Source organism: Stegodyphus dumicola, chromosome 4 (genome assembly GCF_044657685.1).
Source record: "Stegodyphus dumicola isolate Sdum_Otavi_A_Nest chromosome 4, ASM4465768v1".
In the NCBI taxonomy this organism is placed as follows: Eukaryota; Metazoa; Arthropoda; class Arachnida; order Araneae; family Eresidae; genus Stegodyphus; species Stegodyphus dumicola.
In genome coordinates, this window is record NC_140771.1 from 244,597,055 (window position 1) to 244,617,197 (window position 20,143).

The following is a 20,143-nucleotide window of genomic DNA, read 5'->3' on the forward strand; positions in this document are numbered from 1 at the left end:
AAATAAAAGGTTCGCCGTATTTCCCCAGAAACTATGAAATTCCTCTTAGGGGCGAATTTTCCCCTGGTTGAAAACCCTTTGACTACTATAGTCAAAAGTCGTTAATCCGGACTCGTCGGGACTTCGGCGATTCCGGATAATCGATTTTTCCGGATTATACATCATCATTTTAAATCTGGTAAGATGGCATGCAGAAATTATAAAATTAAAAATATGAAACCGTAATTTATGAAATAAAGAACAATTACGATCTAAAGGGTATCAAAATTTACAAAAAAAAAAAAAAAAAAAAAAAAAAAAAAAAAAAAAAAAAAAAAGCAGCTTAATATTTATTTGTTTACTTTACTTTCTTCGCTATCGGAAGCGAATTATAATGACGAGGAATTTGATTTAAATCATTTCAAAAACGGAGTACATCGAGATGAAATACTACATTTAGTAAGGAATTATAAGCCAAATAAAATAAAAACATCTGCCCTGAAGATAAGGATAGTGCTGACAGATCAACTTCCAATTCATTGCGCGCCGCGGCGTTCCCCCCGCCGCAGAGCAGCGTGAAATTGATAAAGAGATTTCGGAATGTTTAGATAAACAAAGGATATGCCTTTATCCATTTTTTGCAGCAATTCCACATTTTGTTTAATGGACTTCGAAACATACTTTCGCTTTGTAGATCCTTTACATATTAGTAAATATATATCGGAAATTCTATTTGACATAATCGAAAGTTCAAGCTTACTTTTATAAAATTGCTCTAACAATCTGCAAAAAATAATAAGCCGGATCCAATTCGAAGATTAAGGAACAACGCAATCTGCAACATTAACTGAATTAGATAATTTTAGCTTAGCTTATACCGTCCGTTATACATTAAACGCGTATGCGTAAACGTATTTTGGGCATGCGCACACGCATATTCGCAGCCGTAAAGGTCTTACGCGCATGCGTCAACGAGACGCATGCGCAGAAAGTTTGTAGCTTTGAGATCCGGATTATGGGTGTCCGAATTAACGACTTTTGACTGTATATTTTTTGGTCGCTGAATTATGCCCTTAAAGAACAGGCTTTTGTCAGCGAAACCAGTAAAAATTAGCAAATGGCAGATTTTCATGCTTCTAAGCTAGCTTAGTTTGATAGGACTAAATTCCTTGTCATCGAATAAAGTTTCTTTTTAAATTAAAACTTAATCAAATCGGGCTAAACAGTGAGAAAATTTTTTTAAGAATAGTATTTTCTTTTCTTACTCTGTAAATTCAGTAAATTATATTTACATTAGAAAATTATAAGGAAAGCAACTGGAATATTAAACATTACCTCCTGGATCAGCAATACAGTGGCTCAGAAGATCAATACAGCTAGTAACACCAGCCGTGCAGAAAAGCTGAAAATAATTGTATAAGTTGAAAATAATTGATCAAACTGTCAATTTAAGATTTTACTTATTTATAAAAATTGTTTCCATTTAGCTAATTAGCTATTTTCATTTTCTTTTTAATTTTGAAATTTAATTTTGGATATTTAGGTTGCCTTTGGCTTTTTACTTTGATTTTCACTATTGTATTCACGCACCTGCTAAAAAATAAGCAACAAAGGCGGAATAAAACAAAAAGCATGTAATGGATATGCGTGAAACTGATCTAAGAGGTTGGTGTGGCATTACTAGACTACACAGCAAACAATAAGAGGAAGACATACAAAAGCGCATGTATTTTGACCATCTGATCGCGAAACACCAAATGGGTCGAAAGAATGTGCAATGGAAACATCCCTGCAATAACGAGTATGATATCCTTTAGCTGAAATGCATGCTTGACCAATAGTGAGGCAAGACGGCAATAGTGTCATTGATTTGTGGCAGTAGCGTCCATTCCTGTAGTAATGCATGTCGGAACTCGTGGAGGTTGCCTGATGGCACCCACTACCTGATATCCGTCGTCCCAACATGTCCTACACATGCTCTATGAAATTCAGGTCCGTTGATCGAGCAGGCCACGTCAGATGTGGAATGGTTTCACTCTCTAGATAACTCCGCACCACTCGAACTCTATGCGGGAAGTTATCTTTCATAAATATCGCGTCGGTTTCCATTGCAGCGATAAAGAAGATTCAGAAGGAAATGCAGAATTTCGTCGCTAGATGGGGCGGTTGAGACGGAACTACCAGGAATCACGTAGAGGTCGATGCGGCCGTTCGTGACTATTCCAGCACATAAAAATAAGCCTCCTTCTCCTCTGTAATGGTCTCTTTCGACGATGTTTGGCGCCCGATAGCATGTTCCTGACTCTCGCCATATCATTGCCCCTCGGAAATCGTTTTGGGTGTTAAAAATCGAGACTCATCCGCATAGAATACGTGGCCTTCTGCTCTGGTTTCTAACTGCGATGTTCACGGGACCAATTCACCCGCGTTGTAACATTCGATGGGGACAAAGAAACACAAACCACAGGTCGTCGGGCGTGCAGTTCACTACCCTCGCGACACACTTTGCCCGGATACGGGCCGGCAGAGAGATGCGACGCCGGTTGTCGTGCTGTTAGTAATCTACGTGTCTTGCACATAGCAACTGGAAGCGACAGTGGTAATTGCCGTCTGGCCATTGTGGTAATCCTCCTGCGTGGTAATTGCTGTCTGGCCATTGTGGTAATCCTCCTGCGTGGTAATTGCTGTCTGGCCATTGTGGTAATCCTCCTGCGTGGTAATTGCCGTCTGGCCATTGTGGTAATCCTACTGCGTGGAATTGCCGTCTGGCCATTGTGGTAATCCTCCTGCGTGGAAATTGCCGTCTGGCCATTCTGGTAATCCTCCAGCGTGGTAATTGCCGTCTGGCCATTGTGGTAATCCTCCTGCGTGGTAATTGCCGTCTGGCCATTGTGGTAATCCTCCTGCGTGGTAATTGCCGTCTGGCCATTGTGGTAATCCTCCTGCGTCCAGACCCACGTCTTCCTACAGGGATATTGATTCCTTTGGTAACGATTCCACAACCTGTTGTTGACACTACGATGCACATTCAGCTCTCTCGCAACAGCGGATTGTCTTGCACCAGCTTGCGACTTCCCAACAGCCCCTCCAACGCATATCATCGTGCAAATGGTGACTTCGTCTCATGCTTCCGCTTTGGCTATCTCGGATTCTATCGTTACTTGCTAACTCAAAATGCATAAGTCCGGCTGTTGTGTCGTAACGGCGGGATCCCGTTTTATGCTAACTTTGGTTGCCTATTTGCATTCTGAGATGCAACCTTTACCTCATGTGTTAATTGTATGTTTTAATTCCCCTTTCGTACCTTTTCTTTTAGTGTTTGCTTCTTATTTTTTTAGCACGGGTGTCCTTAGGTGGTACTCAGCGTCTTTTCTTGGGGAAAAAAATTTTCAAAGTATTACATTGTCCTATTTTAAATATAATTATTGGTTATTTTTAGTTGTTTTTAAATCTAAAATTCAAAATCTAAATTGAAAAGTTTTATAGAAATATAGGTTGCCTTTTAGCATTTAGCTTTTGCTTCTTACTCTGTTTTCTCCTTCGTATAATTTTGTTCTTTCTTGGCGTCTTTTCTAAAAAAAACTTTTTGGGTTTCTGTTTAATATAGTTCTTGAATTTTACATATTTGCGCATTTTGCCTTTGCTGAAATTTTAGTTTTTCTATTTTCTTTCTCTTAGTAACTTATGAAAATCTAATTTTTCGGTATTCCTAATTACTACTTTTAATTTTTAGAATTTTATAAATTTTACCCTTCTTCCAAAATTTAGGTTTAATATCTTCCTCCATTTTCTCTCTTTGTATTTAAACTTTTAAAAAATTGAATTTAAAAATATTAGTAATAGCTAGAAAAATACAGCTTCATGTGCCATAAGTAAAATATTCATTTGTGTCAAAACATATATGTGTCATAAGTAAATGTAAAGTAATATATTTTTATTAATAAAAAACAAATTCAAACCTGTGTTTACTCATAACTACTGTTTGAAATAAAGCTAGAGAATTATTTTATGAATATCGTATTTCCTCGCGTACTTTTCTACCATTTGTAACTAATTTCATCGTCTGAAAATCGAGAGGGGAAAGTTATGCCAGTAATTTAATTGCCAAAGAACACGGTCACAGTTAGAACATAGCAAATGAAAAGAAGCCAAGGATCTCGTATTAACACGTTACACATGGGGAAACCACGAAAGAACAGCCATCCCGTCCGCGGGATTCGAACCTCGGAACGAAAGTGTCCAGGAACATTATCGCTCGGCCGCTGTTGGGCCAATATTTCTATTAAGAGAAAAATTTTTAGATTATAAAAATACTTACATCAGTTGGCTGTACTGGCTTGTGAGTTTCCAAGAATATTGTCATTATATTAGCCAGCGCCTTCCTCAGTCTACGAAAAGGAGGGAAAAAATATAAAAAATTCATGATACTTAAAATAAGAAACAAGTAATAATACACAGAATCCAAAAAGTCTGTATTCGATCTTTATTTTCGCAACTGTTAGTCGTAAACATATTCTTCCAGTAAAAAAAAAAAAAAAAAAATTTTTTTTGGAAAGACGTAAATATTCATGTTTGGCACTTAAAATTATAAAATCACTTCTAAAAATTACGAAGTCTAACTTTTTATACAGTCCTCTATTATGCATAGCTATATTTAGTGAAAGTTTATACTCAGCCAAAAGTTTACGGAGATACTTAATTTTAAAATTTGAGATCATGTTCCACTGATTGGGGACAAACTGGAAAGCAAAATGGTTGTATTCGTACATAACTTAAAAATGAAATATCACTTTAGGGAAAGGTTTTTCTTGTTGATAGATTAAGTAAGTAGCACTTCTAGACTGTCATGAAAAGTATTGATAAATATAATTTTTTTCAAAAAAGGAGATTTTATTCACAGAATCTTAGAGCATTCATGTTCTAGAAAATAATGGCAGATTTCAATATCGGCACGTATGTATCTCTTAACATTATTTGCATAATTTAAACATAAAATATTTGAAGTTGAAGGAATTTTTTATATGATTTTGTGAGTATGATTCTAGTGGAATAAAAATGAGATTACTAATAACGCATTATAAGGTATTTTTTTCCCTTCTTTCCGCATGCCTTCGAGGTGTGATTGGAAAGCACACTCGAAGCGTATTTGGGAGATCTGGAGTTCGAATCCTGGCGAGGGCATTGCTCATTTTTCACATCTCCAGTAACAAAAACTCTAATAATTCTATACGATTTTTAACATTTGAAAATTTATAAATTACTGATGTGAAAACTCTTGTAAACAAGTTAATGACTTATTACAATAAGCAAGCTGTACAAGTTAATCTTTTTTTTTTTTTTTTTTTTTTAATTCCAGGTACCATATTTCAACGAAAATGTTCATTTTGACCGCTATCGAATGCAATTTAACGATGTTTTGGTGTAATATCTGTACATATGGACAGAATAAAGGACTTCCCCCTCCAAAAAAAAAAATATTATAAAACTGATTTAAAATGGATCCAGAAGAGATTTTTTCGTGGCATCTGTACGTATGTAAGTACCTCGCATAACTCAAAACCGAGTAGTCTCAGAACGCTGATATTTTGTATATAGGACTGCTATGACATGTAGTTATGCACCTCCTATTTTGATTCCAATCAAAAATAGGAGGGGATACTTTTGGAGATACCAAAAGTATATATATATATGTGATGTACCAGCTTTAGTCGTAGCTTAAATTATCAGACGATAAGTTTAAAAAAACAGGATCCATTTATTTTTATTCAGGAGAAATAGCAGTTACAAAATCAGATATCCGGAGTAAATAAAAAGAATTACTAATAACTTTTTGTATGAAGTTTACTGCATCCTGACATTTAAGAAAAAGCCCCCGATATTCCTTTGCGAGTCCTTTTATAGCCTCTGGAAAGGCGGAGCTTCCACGAAATGATGTCAGCCTCGTCAGCCAATCCAGTTCGCTTTGAATATTTCCAGAACATTTTATAACTGTACGTGTAGAAAAAGCGGTAAAAACAACTTGTCTACGGGGCTGTGAATTTAATTCCACGTACTTTCAAATAAGAGACCGTCGCCATTAAAAATGAAAAGAACATACAGTTAGAATTTTAAGTGTAATTTTGACTATGGAATTTTATTATTACATATATATATATATATAGAGAGAGAGAGAGAGAGAGACTCAAAGAATCTAAAATTAAAAGTAAATTGGAGTCAAAGCAAAGTTATTCTTAACATTAATAATATATGTTATGCACAGTATATGTATGTTACTCAGCTCTGTTATCCACTCTGTTACTCGGCTGACTGAGCTCAGTTTTTTTTAATTCTTATATGTTGGTAAATTGTGCATTTTTTGCTTTAAAAATGATAGAATTATGTTGTTCTTATCTTCCGGTTAAGGTTTTTATGCCTTTAGTTAATCTGCATGCAATAGTTGTAGCATTGTCAACAATTTTAAAGTTGTTTAAGTGCGGCTAAGTCTAATTTTTTTACCGTAGCAGCATGACTGGATTTATATTTGACGAGATACTAATTTTAGATATAGGGCCCTTTATGAGAAATTTAAGTTAGTCTTTTTGATATTTGATATGGTATAATTTTTGGGGGTGGCTCCAAGAAACTGGAGAGAGTGGGACAAGAAGTAAACTTTTAATTTTGTGCACCGAAATATCTGCCTTCTTGCCGCTGGCCGAATTGCTTGTTTATGCGTAGAAATTCTAATTTTAATTGCAAAAATCTTATTTTTAATTCTTTTAACTGTATTAGATGTTTTATATTTTTCTATATTTTTCAATTTTTAATAAAGATATTTTGAGGTTTTATATATTTTTGCCTTGTCGTGAAGTGAGAATTGAATTAATTGAATGAAAAATCTATCTCTAATGAAATTCGAGGAAATAAGTTTAAATGAAATGCAGGGAAAAATGCGTATAATTGAATGTTTCTTACAAGGAAGTCATGTGGTGTACTCATCAGATTTTTTAATTTGTCAAGTTTACTTTTGATTACACTTTTTTCCTGCAATTTCAAATTTTTTTGGATCCCATATCACGTTCAGTTACGTTTGAAGCTAATTACAGCTTTTTCATATATTTGGTTTAACTCTGATTTTTTTTTTTCCCCTGCAGTTAATAAAATTCTAGGTCTCATAACACCAGTTATGTTTTGAGGCAAGTTGCATTATTTTTATATATTTGACTTACTGTTGGTTAATTTTTTTTTTCATTTTAAAAATCTTTGGATCCCGTAACACCAGTTATGTTTGAGGCTAATTACAGATTTTTGATTTATTATGTTTATGTGGCTTACTTTTGATTATTTTTTTTTTTTCTGCAGGTTAATTTTTTTTCATTTTAAAAATCTTTGGATCCCGTAACACCAGTTATGTTTGAGGCTAATTACAGATTTTTGATTTATTATGTTTATGTGGCTTACTTTTGATTTTTTTTTTTTTTCTGCAGGTTAATAATTTTTGAATCCTATATCACTCATGTCTAAGTTTAGATCTCTTTTTATTTTAAAAATCACGTAAATCCTTCGTTAACTCTAAGGCAACATGGTATCTCAAAAATTCGGATTTACATTACAAAATCTCTATAGTGATCGCTTAACTTCTCAAGAAAGGAGATAAATGAAACTAACCTCAATATTCCATAACCCTCTCTATACAGCAACATGGATGAATCACAGTGCCAAACATCTTTGCTTGTGAGCTGTCACATAAAACGTAAGCTTCTTAGTACATACAATACATTTTAGATCACTCATTTCTTTAATTAAATAAATTAATATTTAAAAATACAGCATTTGTTTTTATCTAAGAGCTATTATCAGTAGAATTATATCATTATCATTAGAATGTGTTGCATTAAAAATCGGACTATTATATAAAAAATAAATGCAATTTTTTTTGCTTTTCGGATAATAAGGTATTTCTCCCGCCTTCCTAGCGTGCCTTCGTGGTACAGTGCTTCTGCACGCTGGGCCGGTATGCCAGAGGTCCGTGGTTCGATTCCCGGCGAAGGCGGTTGCTAATTTTTCATCTCTCTTGCTTCCAAAAATTCCTAATGCCTCCACAGTAGCGCCCGAACTAAAAGGGTGTTGGATGATAATTGTCCTCCCCCAGGATTTGGCGATTGGGTTCTCCTAAAACCCCCAGTCGCCCTTTAAAAAGGGGGAGTATATAAGATATTTCTCCCGTGCCTTCGTGGTGTAGTGGTTCTGCACTCTGGGCCGGTATTCCAGAGGTCCGTGGTTCGATTCCCGGCGAAGGCGATAGCTCATTTTTAATCTCGCCTCCTTCCAATTAACCTATTGTCTCTACAAGGTGTCCACTTCTGGATATAGGTCTACTTCTGGATATGGACCAAGGTCTACTTCTGGATATAACCTAACAAAAATGTGACAAGAACTGCATCGCCCGGTTAAAATTAGTTAAAGGCTGCTTTCAGAATTTAATATTTATCAACTATTATAATATAATTTATATTTCATTTAGTAAAAGTACATTAACTTTTTAATCCAAAAATATTTATTATGAATAACAATTTTAATGGAAAAAGGAACCAGTCTTTTTGTAATACTAGGTATATCTATATTTAGCTTCATAATCGAAATAGAAATTGAAAAACTAATTAGTAATGAAACGTAAGATCTTTTCCCTTGAAAAGCCTGGTTGAGGTGTCCGATTGGGCTAATTTACCATTTTCCGCTTTGTAAATTTTTGTAATTTTGCAATTTATGTTTTAATTATAATTTTTGCAATTTATTTTTTAATTATAATGTTTGCAATTTATGTATTAATCATTTTTATTAGTCCAAAGGGATTTGAATCCCGAAGGACTATTAGTTTCGTTTTGGCATTTTGCGTCGGACTCATAAATGTCGGTTCACTTTTCAAACTGTTGCCACAAAATGTTAGAGTCCTGCATTATATTTGAAAAAATTAAAAAAAAAAAAAAAAAATCTGAAATGTTTCAGATTTTAATTTACGTCCAAAGGGGCGTTTTTTAACATTTTGTGTGTTACCTTTCTTTATTAAATATCATGTTCCTCGCACTTAAACCATAAGATCCAGTGCAACAGCAATATCGCAAAATAGTTTTAAAACGAGTATATCTTTAGAATTTCCGATACAGAGACTCACGCGCTGGAGATAAAAATGTTTTTTCTGCACAACGTTGCCATTGCTCGCTTTGAAATCCTTGAGTTTGTTAATCAAAAATTCGTCAAAGTTTTAAAAAATAGGAAATCGATCATAAAACAAATTTCAAATTTGTTCTTCCACATGCTCATATTCGTTGGAGGATTACGTTATTCAAAATTCGATGACTCTATGTACCGTTGTTTTATCACAATACTAGAAATATACATACATTTATGCAGATTTTTCATTATTAGTCCAAAGGGATTTGAATCCCGAAGGACTATTAGTTTCGTTTTGGCATTTTGCATCGGACTCATAAATGTCGGTTCACTTTTCAAACTGTTGCCACAAAATGTTAGAGTCCTGCATTATATTTGAAGAAATTAAATAATGAAAAATCTGCGTAAATGTATGTATATTTCTCGTATTGTGATAAAACAACGGTACATAGAGTCATCGAATTTTGAATAACGTAATCCTCCAACGAATATGAGCATGTGGAAGACCAAATTTGAAATTTGAAATTTGTTTTATGATCGATTTCCTATTTTTTAGAACTTTGACGAATTTTTGATTAACAAACTCAAGGATTTCAAAGCGAGCAATGGCAACGTTGTGCAGAAAAAACATTTTTATCTCCAGCGCGTGAGTCTCTGTATCGGAAATTCTAAAGATATGCTCGTTTTAAAACTATTTTGCGATATTGCTGTTGCACTGGATCTTATGGTTTAAGTGCGAGGAACATGATATTTAATAAAGAAAGGTAACACACAAAATGTTAAAAAACGCCCCTTTGGACGTAATTTAAAATCTGAAACATTTCAGATTTTTTTTTTTTTTTTTCTTGTTTTAACTTGTTCCGTCGATCTATTTTTATATGTATTAACTTTTCACATGTCACAACGATCAGATTAGTTTTTTCGTGCATTCACAAGTTTTCCAACATTGATTTTAAACAGTTTTATTTCGCGTGTAAGCAGTTTTTCCTTCTTTTTTCCATGTTAATAATTTTTTCAAAAAATTTTTCTTCTATGTTAATATTTTAGTAATACTGCGTTGAACTATTTCGCGGAGCTACAGCTCCTGGTAACTTTTTAGCAAACTCGCTACAATGTTTCTTCCTATTATATTTAGCTTCATAGGTATAGAAATGTTCATGAAACACTGAAAAATCTAATTAAATATATCTCACAAAATTCTGCTTAAATCAGTTAACTTTACATTGCATATCGGATTGCAACCATTTACAAGTTCCAACAAAGGAGTAAACAGATATACTGAAATATAATCATTAGTGCGTGCAGAAGTCTTTCCAATTATGCGTAGGTTTTGTTATTTACATGATTTTATCCGGAAAGCACTATAGAATGAATTAAGCTGATACTCGTAATGTGAGAATACCTTGGTTTCGAATGCTGTCATTCTTTAATACATCACTTACGGTTATTTTTGAATTTTAAAGATGCATGTTCAATACATTTAACTAAGCTATCCATTAAAATTAATTTAACCGCTTCTCGTTTTCAAATTTCATCTTTTGTTTGTGTGACTCAAGCTGCATGTGATACTGGCTATGAAATGTCATACATACAGTTGGACACTCCTGATCCAGATGGTAAAAATAACATCATTTAAACGCAGGGTTAAAGGAAAATATTTATTATGAACACCTACAATGAATTATTAATTCAAGATATTAGGACTAAAAAACTGTTCATAAGAAAATTATATTTTCGTGTCTCGAAAGCGAGACTTAAGATATATATTATATTTATATATATAGCAATGTTCTAACATAGATATTCTGAAACATAATCGGACTTTTTCTGAGATAACATACCGTTTAATACTGTTACGTTATTTTCTTCCTTCACGTTCGCACGGGGTTCGTAGATTTGGAGTGAATAACGACGACACTTGACGAAGTATCGAAACACACTTTATTTAGCCAATATTAATCAGGACAGCTCCAAAGTCACGTTTTACATTCGTCGAAGATCTATTATACATTCGCTGGAACCATCAGCGTCACAGCCTTCAGGTTATCAGGCTATAACGGTGGAGAAAGCTTCACTGCAAAGCACCAGAGTACAGCTCCCGACTCTGCTCGGTCGTTCTTGGAACTCCACGTACTCTCGAGACTCTCCACGCTACAACTCGCGATGCACTTGACGACACACAGAGCACAGCTCCCGACTCTTCGGTTCAGTCGTTCCCGGAGCTCCACACTCTCTTGACGATGCACTAACCGCGATAAAGAGACTCTTTCGTTGCACTCGACGACCAACTCAGCACTCGCTGCCCGGCTGTCAACTCGATCGACTCCGAACAGACAGACTAACTCGAGACACATTATCTCGCACTCTAGACTGACCGCGGACCAGCAGGGTCTATGTAACTTTCGGCTTGTGTTCGAGAACATTCTGGGCTAAACCGGTAAGAATTCGTTCCAGAAGTTTCTCCATCCGTCCATGGCATGCAAAATGGGCGATTTCTTGCCAAATGTGGCAACTCTGTTTTCCCTTGACATTTTATAGCAACCCTAAAACTGCTTTGCGGGGAAGCTATCTTACCGCGCCTGGGTATTTCATAACAATATAAAAGAATCATTTTTCTAATAAGTGCTTTTTTAAATCCGGAATAACAGCATTGTTGTTGTTGATTAATGCTCACTTGTCTGACCTATAGTCAGCTTAAACCCACGAAATTCTTCGTGGCAAGGAGCGCAAGATGCAGCTGTCGTTGGCAACAGCCTTGAGCACCTTACAAATGGTGGTGGTGTGGTGTACTTAATTATGGCAAAGCACACTATCTGCCTAAGGGGAGGGATGCCTTCGTGGAGGACTTTCTAAGAGAAACTGGCTCGTATACACGTTACACAAGGGGAACACAACGAAAACGCCCATGCATGCAGCCAGCCCGTTCGCGGGATTCGAACCTCGGACCGAACTACCAGAGTTCAGCGACTTTACCGCTCGGCCGTTGGTGGGCTCCCCTTACAGGTGATAGTGGGATTTAGCTTAGTTCCGTCCCCAATTTTGATGGAGAGTATCCCGGGGGAGATGAGTCTTCCATCCCTCTTCCCTACCACCAACCTCTCGAGAAGAATTCCGGCTAGCCGTATATTTAGAGTGCCCTCAAGCCTCACGGACACTAAACATTTACAAACATCCATGCCTTCTCCGGGATTCGAACCCGGGACCTTCGGCACAGCAGTTGGCCGCCTAAACCTCTTAGGCGGCGGACTTACGGTATGGAACTAGGGAAAAGCCCTTCTTAATTTTTTTAAAAAATAGGTAACTAAAAATATTGGATTTCGATTGCTTTGCCGAAGCCATGAAAACAAATTATAGAAGAAAGCATGTTAAATTTATTAAAATTTCAAACAGCTGCGATTTGGTGTTCATAATATGAGAACTAACAACAACAAAATTTTTACTCACCAAAATCTACAGCATTTTCGCCTTTTTTAGTAATCTGAATATAGTTTACGCTTTTATGGGTAGCTTAGAGTAAATATTATTGCGGAGCAAACACTAACACCTCTTCATTATAAGCCAGGTAATAAAAAAATTAAACACTAAATGTAAAAAAAAAAGTATTCAAACTAATATAATGAAAATATGAACGAAGAATTAATGAGAATTATACAATAAAATAACGAAACTAGCAGTTATTATTAAATAAAGTTCTAATGGTTAGATATTTTTTGTTTTAAAACTTCAGAAATCCAGTAACATTTAAAAGGTACTTACTCTTGGATAAATAATATCCAGACATAAATTATTGACAGCAGTTGCGAGGTTAACGTATCCCTAGAAAAGGAATTTTATGTGTAATATCAAGCACAGGCAAACAGTTTTAATAAGAACAAAAAACACACAGCTATTACTAACAAACTTACAGGTTAAAAATATATGAAAAGACATGAAAGGACATGAAAAGTGAGCCGTGTCCTCGCCGAACTGGAATCTTGACGTGTCGAATACGCGCCGAGTGTGCTATCGTTACACCACGAAGGCATGCGAACAGGAGGAAGAAAATATTTTAACATGACTTCCTGTTACCAGCCTATTAAATTATACGCATCTTTTGCTGCACTTCGTTTAAACTTATTTTCTCGAATTTCATTAGAGATATATTTCTCATTCGGTCAAAGGCAAAAATACATTAAAATCTCAAAAGGTCTTCATTAACCCCTTAACTGCCGCGGGCGTATATATACGCCTTGCTCAGTCGATGCGTTAACTGCCCCAGATGCGCCCAGATGCGCAGCCGATGCGTTAACTGCCCCAGACGCGCCCAGATGCGCAGCCGATGCGTTAACTTTGCGAATAATTTTAGGTGTAGCAGCGCAAAGCAAATGATAGCAGTTTGGAAGGACGTATATATACGCCTGGGGCAGTTAACGCATCGGCTGAGCGCGTATGTATACGCCCGCGGCAGTTAAGGGGTTAAAAACCGTAAAATACAACGGAACCTAAAACATCAAATACAAGTAAAAACAGTTTAAAGAACAATTTTTGCAATTAAAATTAGAGTTTCTAGGTAAAAATAAGCAACTCGGCCAACGAGCAGATAGGCAAAATTCTCCGTGCACAAAATTTAAACTTAACTTATTAAGGACTTAAAGTCCCTTCTGGTCAAAAAGGTCACTGAAATTGGTACACCATTTGACGTAATTCACTATACTACTAAGTGCTGCAAATGTAAACAAATAGCCGCCATGTTACGCTAGCGGAACTTAACGCTTTTGCAGTGCTATTGTACATTTGTTTATTTAGTGTTGTAACTTACTTCTGTAAGTCTCCTGGTATACTTTGTGGAACACGAGGAATTAAAAAAAAAATGACTATTTTTTTACTACATGTCTGTACGTATGGACAAAATAAAGACTTCTTTTTCCAAAAAATAGATTTAAAATGGTTCAGAAAGGATTTTTTTATGATGTCTGTATGTTCGTATGTACGTATGTAACTCACATAACTCAAAAAAGATTAGCCGTAGGACGTTGAAATTTTATATATGGGAGTTGTATAACATCTAGTTGTGCACCACCCTTTCTTATTGCGATCGGCGATACAAAAGTGTGTATATATATATGTGTGTATAGGTACAGGATAAGTCAAAATGAATGCTCGAATTTCATAGGTGTACTACGAAAATGTAATGAATATATTCATTAAAAGTGTACATACATGCGGATGAAATATAAACAAGTTTCGACGAGCCGCCAATAGATGGCGCTGGAAGTCCAATCGTCACCAGCGTTTCCGCGAAAACAAAACGCGCAGGAAAACAACGCCTACTATAAAAACAGCGACGCAACAGCAAAAAGCATTTTGTGTGCCTGAGTTTCATGTTAGCAACGTCTATTTTCACTAAGGTTATTTTCACTGTTTAGCGCCAGTTCCGAACAAAATACGGACAGACATCTCTGGATCATAAAGCAATCCGTCGTTGGTTTGAAAATTTCAAGAGATAGGCTGTATTTATAAAAGAAAATCAACATTTTGTAGGAGAAGATGTAGTTGAGCGCATTGAATCTAGCCAGTGCAAGATTTACGTATAAGCTACACAAGTTATACCTTAGGGCCTCCATTTACTTGGGGGCTCCCTAAAAATTAAAATATAGTATAAATATAGTATAGCAAACTTATAGAGGGTCCCCTATATATGGCCCATCAAGCCTAAATGCGGCTAACTATGTGAGATGCCCTCAAAAATCAGCATATCAAGCTGGAGGAGAACTGGGAGTAACCCAGAAAACTGTGTGGAGAGTTTTAGCAGCGGTTTGGAAATGAAACCTTATCGTTTGCAGTTAATGCGACCAGCATCTGGAACCCGAAGATCTGCCGCGTCGATTATCTCTCTGTGTGAACGCGCATGGAGGATGACGAATTTTCGAAAACGTTAGCATTCAGTGATGAATCAACTTTTCACATTTCTGCATTAGTATATAAAGTCTCTACAAGTAAATAAGCATAACGTGAGAATTTGAAGTATTGAATATCCACATGCGGCATTGCAATACCAGCATGATTCCCCTAAAGTTAATGAGCTTTGTGTAATATCTCATGAAATTATGTACGGTCCGTTCTTTTTTTCTGAAACCAGTGTGACCTGAAGGAATATACATCAATATGCTCAAATTATGGTTTCTGCCACAGCTACAAGAGAATATGCCTAGCTTTATTCTGCAACAGGCTGGTGCACCACCACATTTAATGACTGAAGCGTGGAGCCACTTCAATAACATGTTGTCACAACGGTGGATTGGTCGCGTATCTACTGCAGACAATGCACTCTTGACTAGGCCACCACGATATCCAGATCTCACCTCATGCGATTTTTTCCTGTGGGGATTCATAAAAGATCGCGTATACGGGCTTCCAGCTGCTATCAACTGCATCGGTACAGACATACTGCACAAAGTTAGCATTTCCAGACTTGACGTATGCCGTATAACAAAAGAATAGCATATCGAACATTCAAATTTGCTTGCATTTATGTACATTTTGAATGAATACATGTATTACATTTTGCGTAATGCACCTATAGGAGCATTCATTTTGATACCCACCCCCTTACCTGGCTTAAAAGTCCTTAGTCAGCTTTTATTTTTGCAAAGGTTGGTCGTAGCCGTATACTTCCAATTGCAAAAGCATTTTAACTGATGAAAATATTCGTGTTTGGGCAATTTCAAAGTTAAATAAGAATTAATTTTAGCAAGTAACGAAATTTAACTTTTAATGCGTTCTCTTGGTTCCTAGAAAGTTTAGTACTCGTTATGAAAAAATAAAATTATAGGAAGTTTAGTTTCAAAATTGGCAATTTTTGGTGTCATTTTCAACTTGCCTTCAAGGATAGGATAAGTTAGAACAGTTCGACGACATAAATTTATATGAAGCGTAGCAAAACAATGTATTGTAATTTTAATAGTCCGTACATGGAAGTCATGTGATGTCCACATCAGATTTTTCGATATGAAGAAGCAGCAAAACATTTGGAGATGTTTGTTCGCATTTGTAATTACTTTAGATCTAACAGAATGTATGTTTAAATCATGGTGTATTTATGCATTAAGCAGATACCACGGCGCATTTAAGCTAGATCTCAGAAGCTTATTCTGACGAACTTGAATCTTCTTCCTGTGACTAGCAACTGTAATTAATAGCCCATGTCGGAGAAGCTATAGTTTGTGAATGTGAGAGTTTGGATTTCTTTTTACAGAAAGATTGGTAAAGTAAATATTACGAAGGGAGATATTTTCGATTGTATTTCAGCCCAGGAACCAATGATTTTTCTTTTTATTCTTATTTTACCAATGGATAGTGTTAATTTAATCTCTCTTTCAGAAGCTTACCTACATCATTTGAAAGTATTTAACTATTTATATGAGGTAACATATTTCATTTTGACAGCACTGTAACTATAACCATTTATATGAAATTTAATTTCTGCTGCTGATACATTACTGAAACGAAACATCCCCCTTTTCTTAACCCCAGATTAGGATAGTATTTTTAACACCTCATACTATAAATTTTCAACAGCATATTAGGGCTACTAGGGCACTGTTATTTGACTTCTCCAATAAAGAATATTAGGGCTTATACTAGGGCATTGTTGTTATATTAGGATACATTGAAGGTCGGGTTACTTCAGGCTTCTCTTACATCGTCTGTATCTCAACCAATATATATATATATATGTGTGATGTACCAGCTTTTGTCAGGAATAAATAGATTGTTGAAGAATCATAAATGTAGTCGTAGCTTAAATTATCAGACGATAAGTTCAAAAAACAGGATCCATTTATTATTGGTCAGGAGAAATAGCATTTACAAAATCAGATATCCGGAGTAAATAAAAAAGAACTACTAATAACATTTTGTATGAAGGGTTTACTGCATCATGACATTTAAGAAAAAGCCCCGATATTCCTTTTGCGAGTCCTTTTATAGCCTCTGGAAAGGCGGAGCTTCCAAGAAATGACGTCAGCCATTCCAATTCGCTTTAAAATTTCCACAACATTCTAAAACTGTACGTGTAGAAAAGGCGGGAAAAACAACTTGATTACGGGACTGTGGATTTAATTCCACGTACTTTCAAATAAGAAACCGTCGCCGTTAAAAAATGAAAAGAACATACAGTTAGAAATTTAAGTGTATTCTTGACTATGGAATTTTATTATTACAAATATATATATATATATATATATATATAGTCTGGGCCTTATTTTTTTCCTTTTTAATCGACTTTTTTACCTGGCTTTGGTAAAAAAAAAATTGTATCAAATGCTATGAAATTATTTATCTCTCAAATAAAAATGCCCTCTTTCTTAGCACCTAAGCTCGACCTGCGTACAGAAAGACTTAGCGGGTGCAAAATAAGACATCTGTCTACTTTGCCTGCCGATACAAGTCATTTTTGGGGAAATACGCAAAACGAAAATGAAAAGCTGAATGAAACATCTCTTTAACTCTGCAAATACACATTATGAGGTTTTTCTTGATCTGATAAAATAGACCCAAACCCCTAACAGACGTGAAGCAAATTATCGCTTTGTCTGAAAGTAACTACAAAGTCAGGGAAAAGTTTACATATACCTTTTTATTTAAACAGAACTTAGAACATAAATGCGCGTTTTTATGCTAACAAAATCAACCACAACTCTTGGTAAGTAAATGGAACAGTCATGTTCAAATGAAAACGTGGATTAATAGTCAAAGACTACAGAATTTAAATCTTATTCGAAGCTGGCTCAGCAACTCGACCGATGTATCAGATTCAAGTGTTGACAGCGATATAACCCAAAGCAAAATAATTGCAACTTATTAGATCTGGCAAGAACTAAATATAGCATGCACGCACACTCCAGAAGCAGGTCCTGTCTTAAAAAATCTCAATTTAAATATTATATAACTTATTTATATTTTGATGAGGAAACAGAAAAGAGAAGTTATAGTAAAGGCTGAAATTATAAATAACTGGTTAATTTAAATAATAATAACCGTACAGCAGTTTATATAACATACCTTAGGATTTGTCTCTTTATTGTATTCATTATTGTTACAAACTTCCAGGTATTTATTAAGAAAATCCTCCCAGTTTTTAATAGCATCTGCTCGTCTTGACAGACAACCAGCTGAAAAGCAAAAGTTTAAAATTATTTAAAATGTTCTTTCACCAAGTAAATTTCATATGTTCCTAAAATGAAATTCACGGAAAAAACAGACATATTGATCAAGTATCTATTTTTTTGCGAATTGTACCTTCGTATTCTCACTATAGTCGAATAACTAAGGCAATTACGAAAGTTAAAGTTTACTGTTACGAATTTTGTATGTATGTAAGTAATTTTGTATGTATGTAAGTGAAATGGCTGTCGGGTATTTCGAGAAAAGTAAAGGAAGTAATGGCCTCTAAAGAAAAATATTAAAGGAAAACAAAAAAATCTAAAAGCTTTCAGATTTTATATTACCCCCAGAGGGGCGATCTTTTGACGTTTTGTTTGTTACCTTTATTTATTAAATATCATGTTCTTCGCCCTTAAACCATAAAATTCAATTCAAAAACAATATCGCAAAATATTTAAAAGAGCATATCTTTAGAATTTCCGATACACAGTCTCGCGCGCTGCAGATAAAAAAGTTTTTTTTTTTTTTTTTTTTTTTTTTTTTTTTTTTTTTTTCCCGTATAGTGTTGCCATTGCTCGCTTTGAAATCGTTGAGTTTCTTAATCAAAAACTGATAAATTCTTTACAAAATATGAAATAGATAATACAATAAATTCCAAATTCGTGCTTCCAGATACCCTTATTCGGGTGGAGACGCACCATATTTAAAATTGGATGGCTCTAGGTACGTTTGTTTTATCACAATGCGAGAAACATACATACATTTATGCAGATTCTTCATTATTTAATTTATTTAAATATAATACAGGGCTCTAATATTTTGGGACAACAAATTTAAATGTGATTCGCCGTTTATAGTGAATCAACGCAGAATGCCAAAACGAAATTAATGTCCCCTTGGGCTAACTAAAAGAATAGACATTTTCCTTTTCAGCAGACGGCGTGAAATGTTATGTTATTTTAAGTTATTAACATTGGCAACAACAGTTCAGATTTCATTATTATTCTTTTTCGATCGTCTGTTTTTGTGTAGATATGAGAAGTTCTGTAGCTACGTTTTTTCCGCGTTTGATATGTTAAGAATGATGAGAAATAAGTGCTTTCTTGAAAAAAATAGGCTTCGAGTACTGTTCATTGAAATTTTGTTTGGGCAAGCTTGACCCGGAACCATTGGAACCTTAGAAATTCTGGGAAGAAAAAAGGTAAACGAAACCTTTATTTTTTAGAATTATTAGCCTTAATTTTTTTAATTTTGAATTGAAAACTTTGTTATTATTATAATCCGGAAATTATATTATTTATTATTATTATAATACAAAAGTATTATAATCCGGAAAAAATTCGATTAATATATTTCAACGGAAATATCCATTTTGACCGTTCCCGAATCCATTTGGACAATTTTTTGCGTGACTTCTGTGCGTATAAACATAATAAAGGACACTTTTCCCAAAACTGATTGTAAAATGTATTGAAAAGTGTTTTTTTTTTTTTTTTTCCGTCACGTCTATTCGTAGTACTTACATATTTACGTATGTATGTATGTAGTATATACCCATCCTCTTACCCGGTTTAAAAGTCCTTAACCCAGGCTTTGTTTACGCAGTCCTTGGTTGAAGTCATATATTTCCGATTACAGAAGTGTTTTAAATCACGAAAGTATTCATCTTTTCGTATCAAATTTAAAAAAAATCATTTTCGTCAAATAAGGACATGTAACTTTGAATGTGGTCTCTCAGTTCCTATACGTATATTTCAGAAAACTCATTGTAAAAAAATAAAATTATCAGAGGTTTGGCTTCCTTGTAATAAAAAATTGACCGAGATATTTATATTATAGATACAGTGTCTCAAAAAAGTGATGGGACACTTGT

At 34.9% G+C, this 20,143-nt stretch overlaps 2 protein-coding genes across 3 annotated transcripts in view; one reads left to right on the top strand and one right to left on the bottom strand.

Annotated features, from left to right (window-relative positions):
* Positions 1-20,143, top strand: part of LOC118193265 (uncharacterized) — a 226,946-nt gene that overhangs the window by 85,558 nt on the left and 121,245 nt on the right. The gene's annotated exons all lie outside the window — the stretch shown is intronic.
* LOC118193281 (1-aminocyclopropane-1-carboxylate synthase-like protein 1) overlaps positions 1-20,143 on the bottom strand; it is a 56,577-nt gene that overhangs the window by 29,909 nt on the left and 6,525 nt on the right. For both annotated transcript variants that reach the window (XM_085816159.1, XM_085816158.1), the window contains exons 2-6: positions 18,169-18,278; positions 12,883-12,942; positions 7,624-7,694; positions 4,298-4,367; positions 1,315-1,381 (exon numbers count right to left, since the gene is read on the bottom strand). In XM_085816159.1, coding sequence (XP_085672285.1) covers positions 1,315-1,381; positions 4,298-4,367; positions 7,624-7,694; positions 12,883-12,942; positions 18,169-18,278 — 378 coding nt within the window. The remainder of the gene's footprint in view (positions 1-1,314; positions 1,382-4,297; positions 4,368-7,623; positions 7,695-12,882; positions 12,943-18,168; positions 18,279-20,143) is intronic.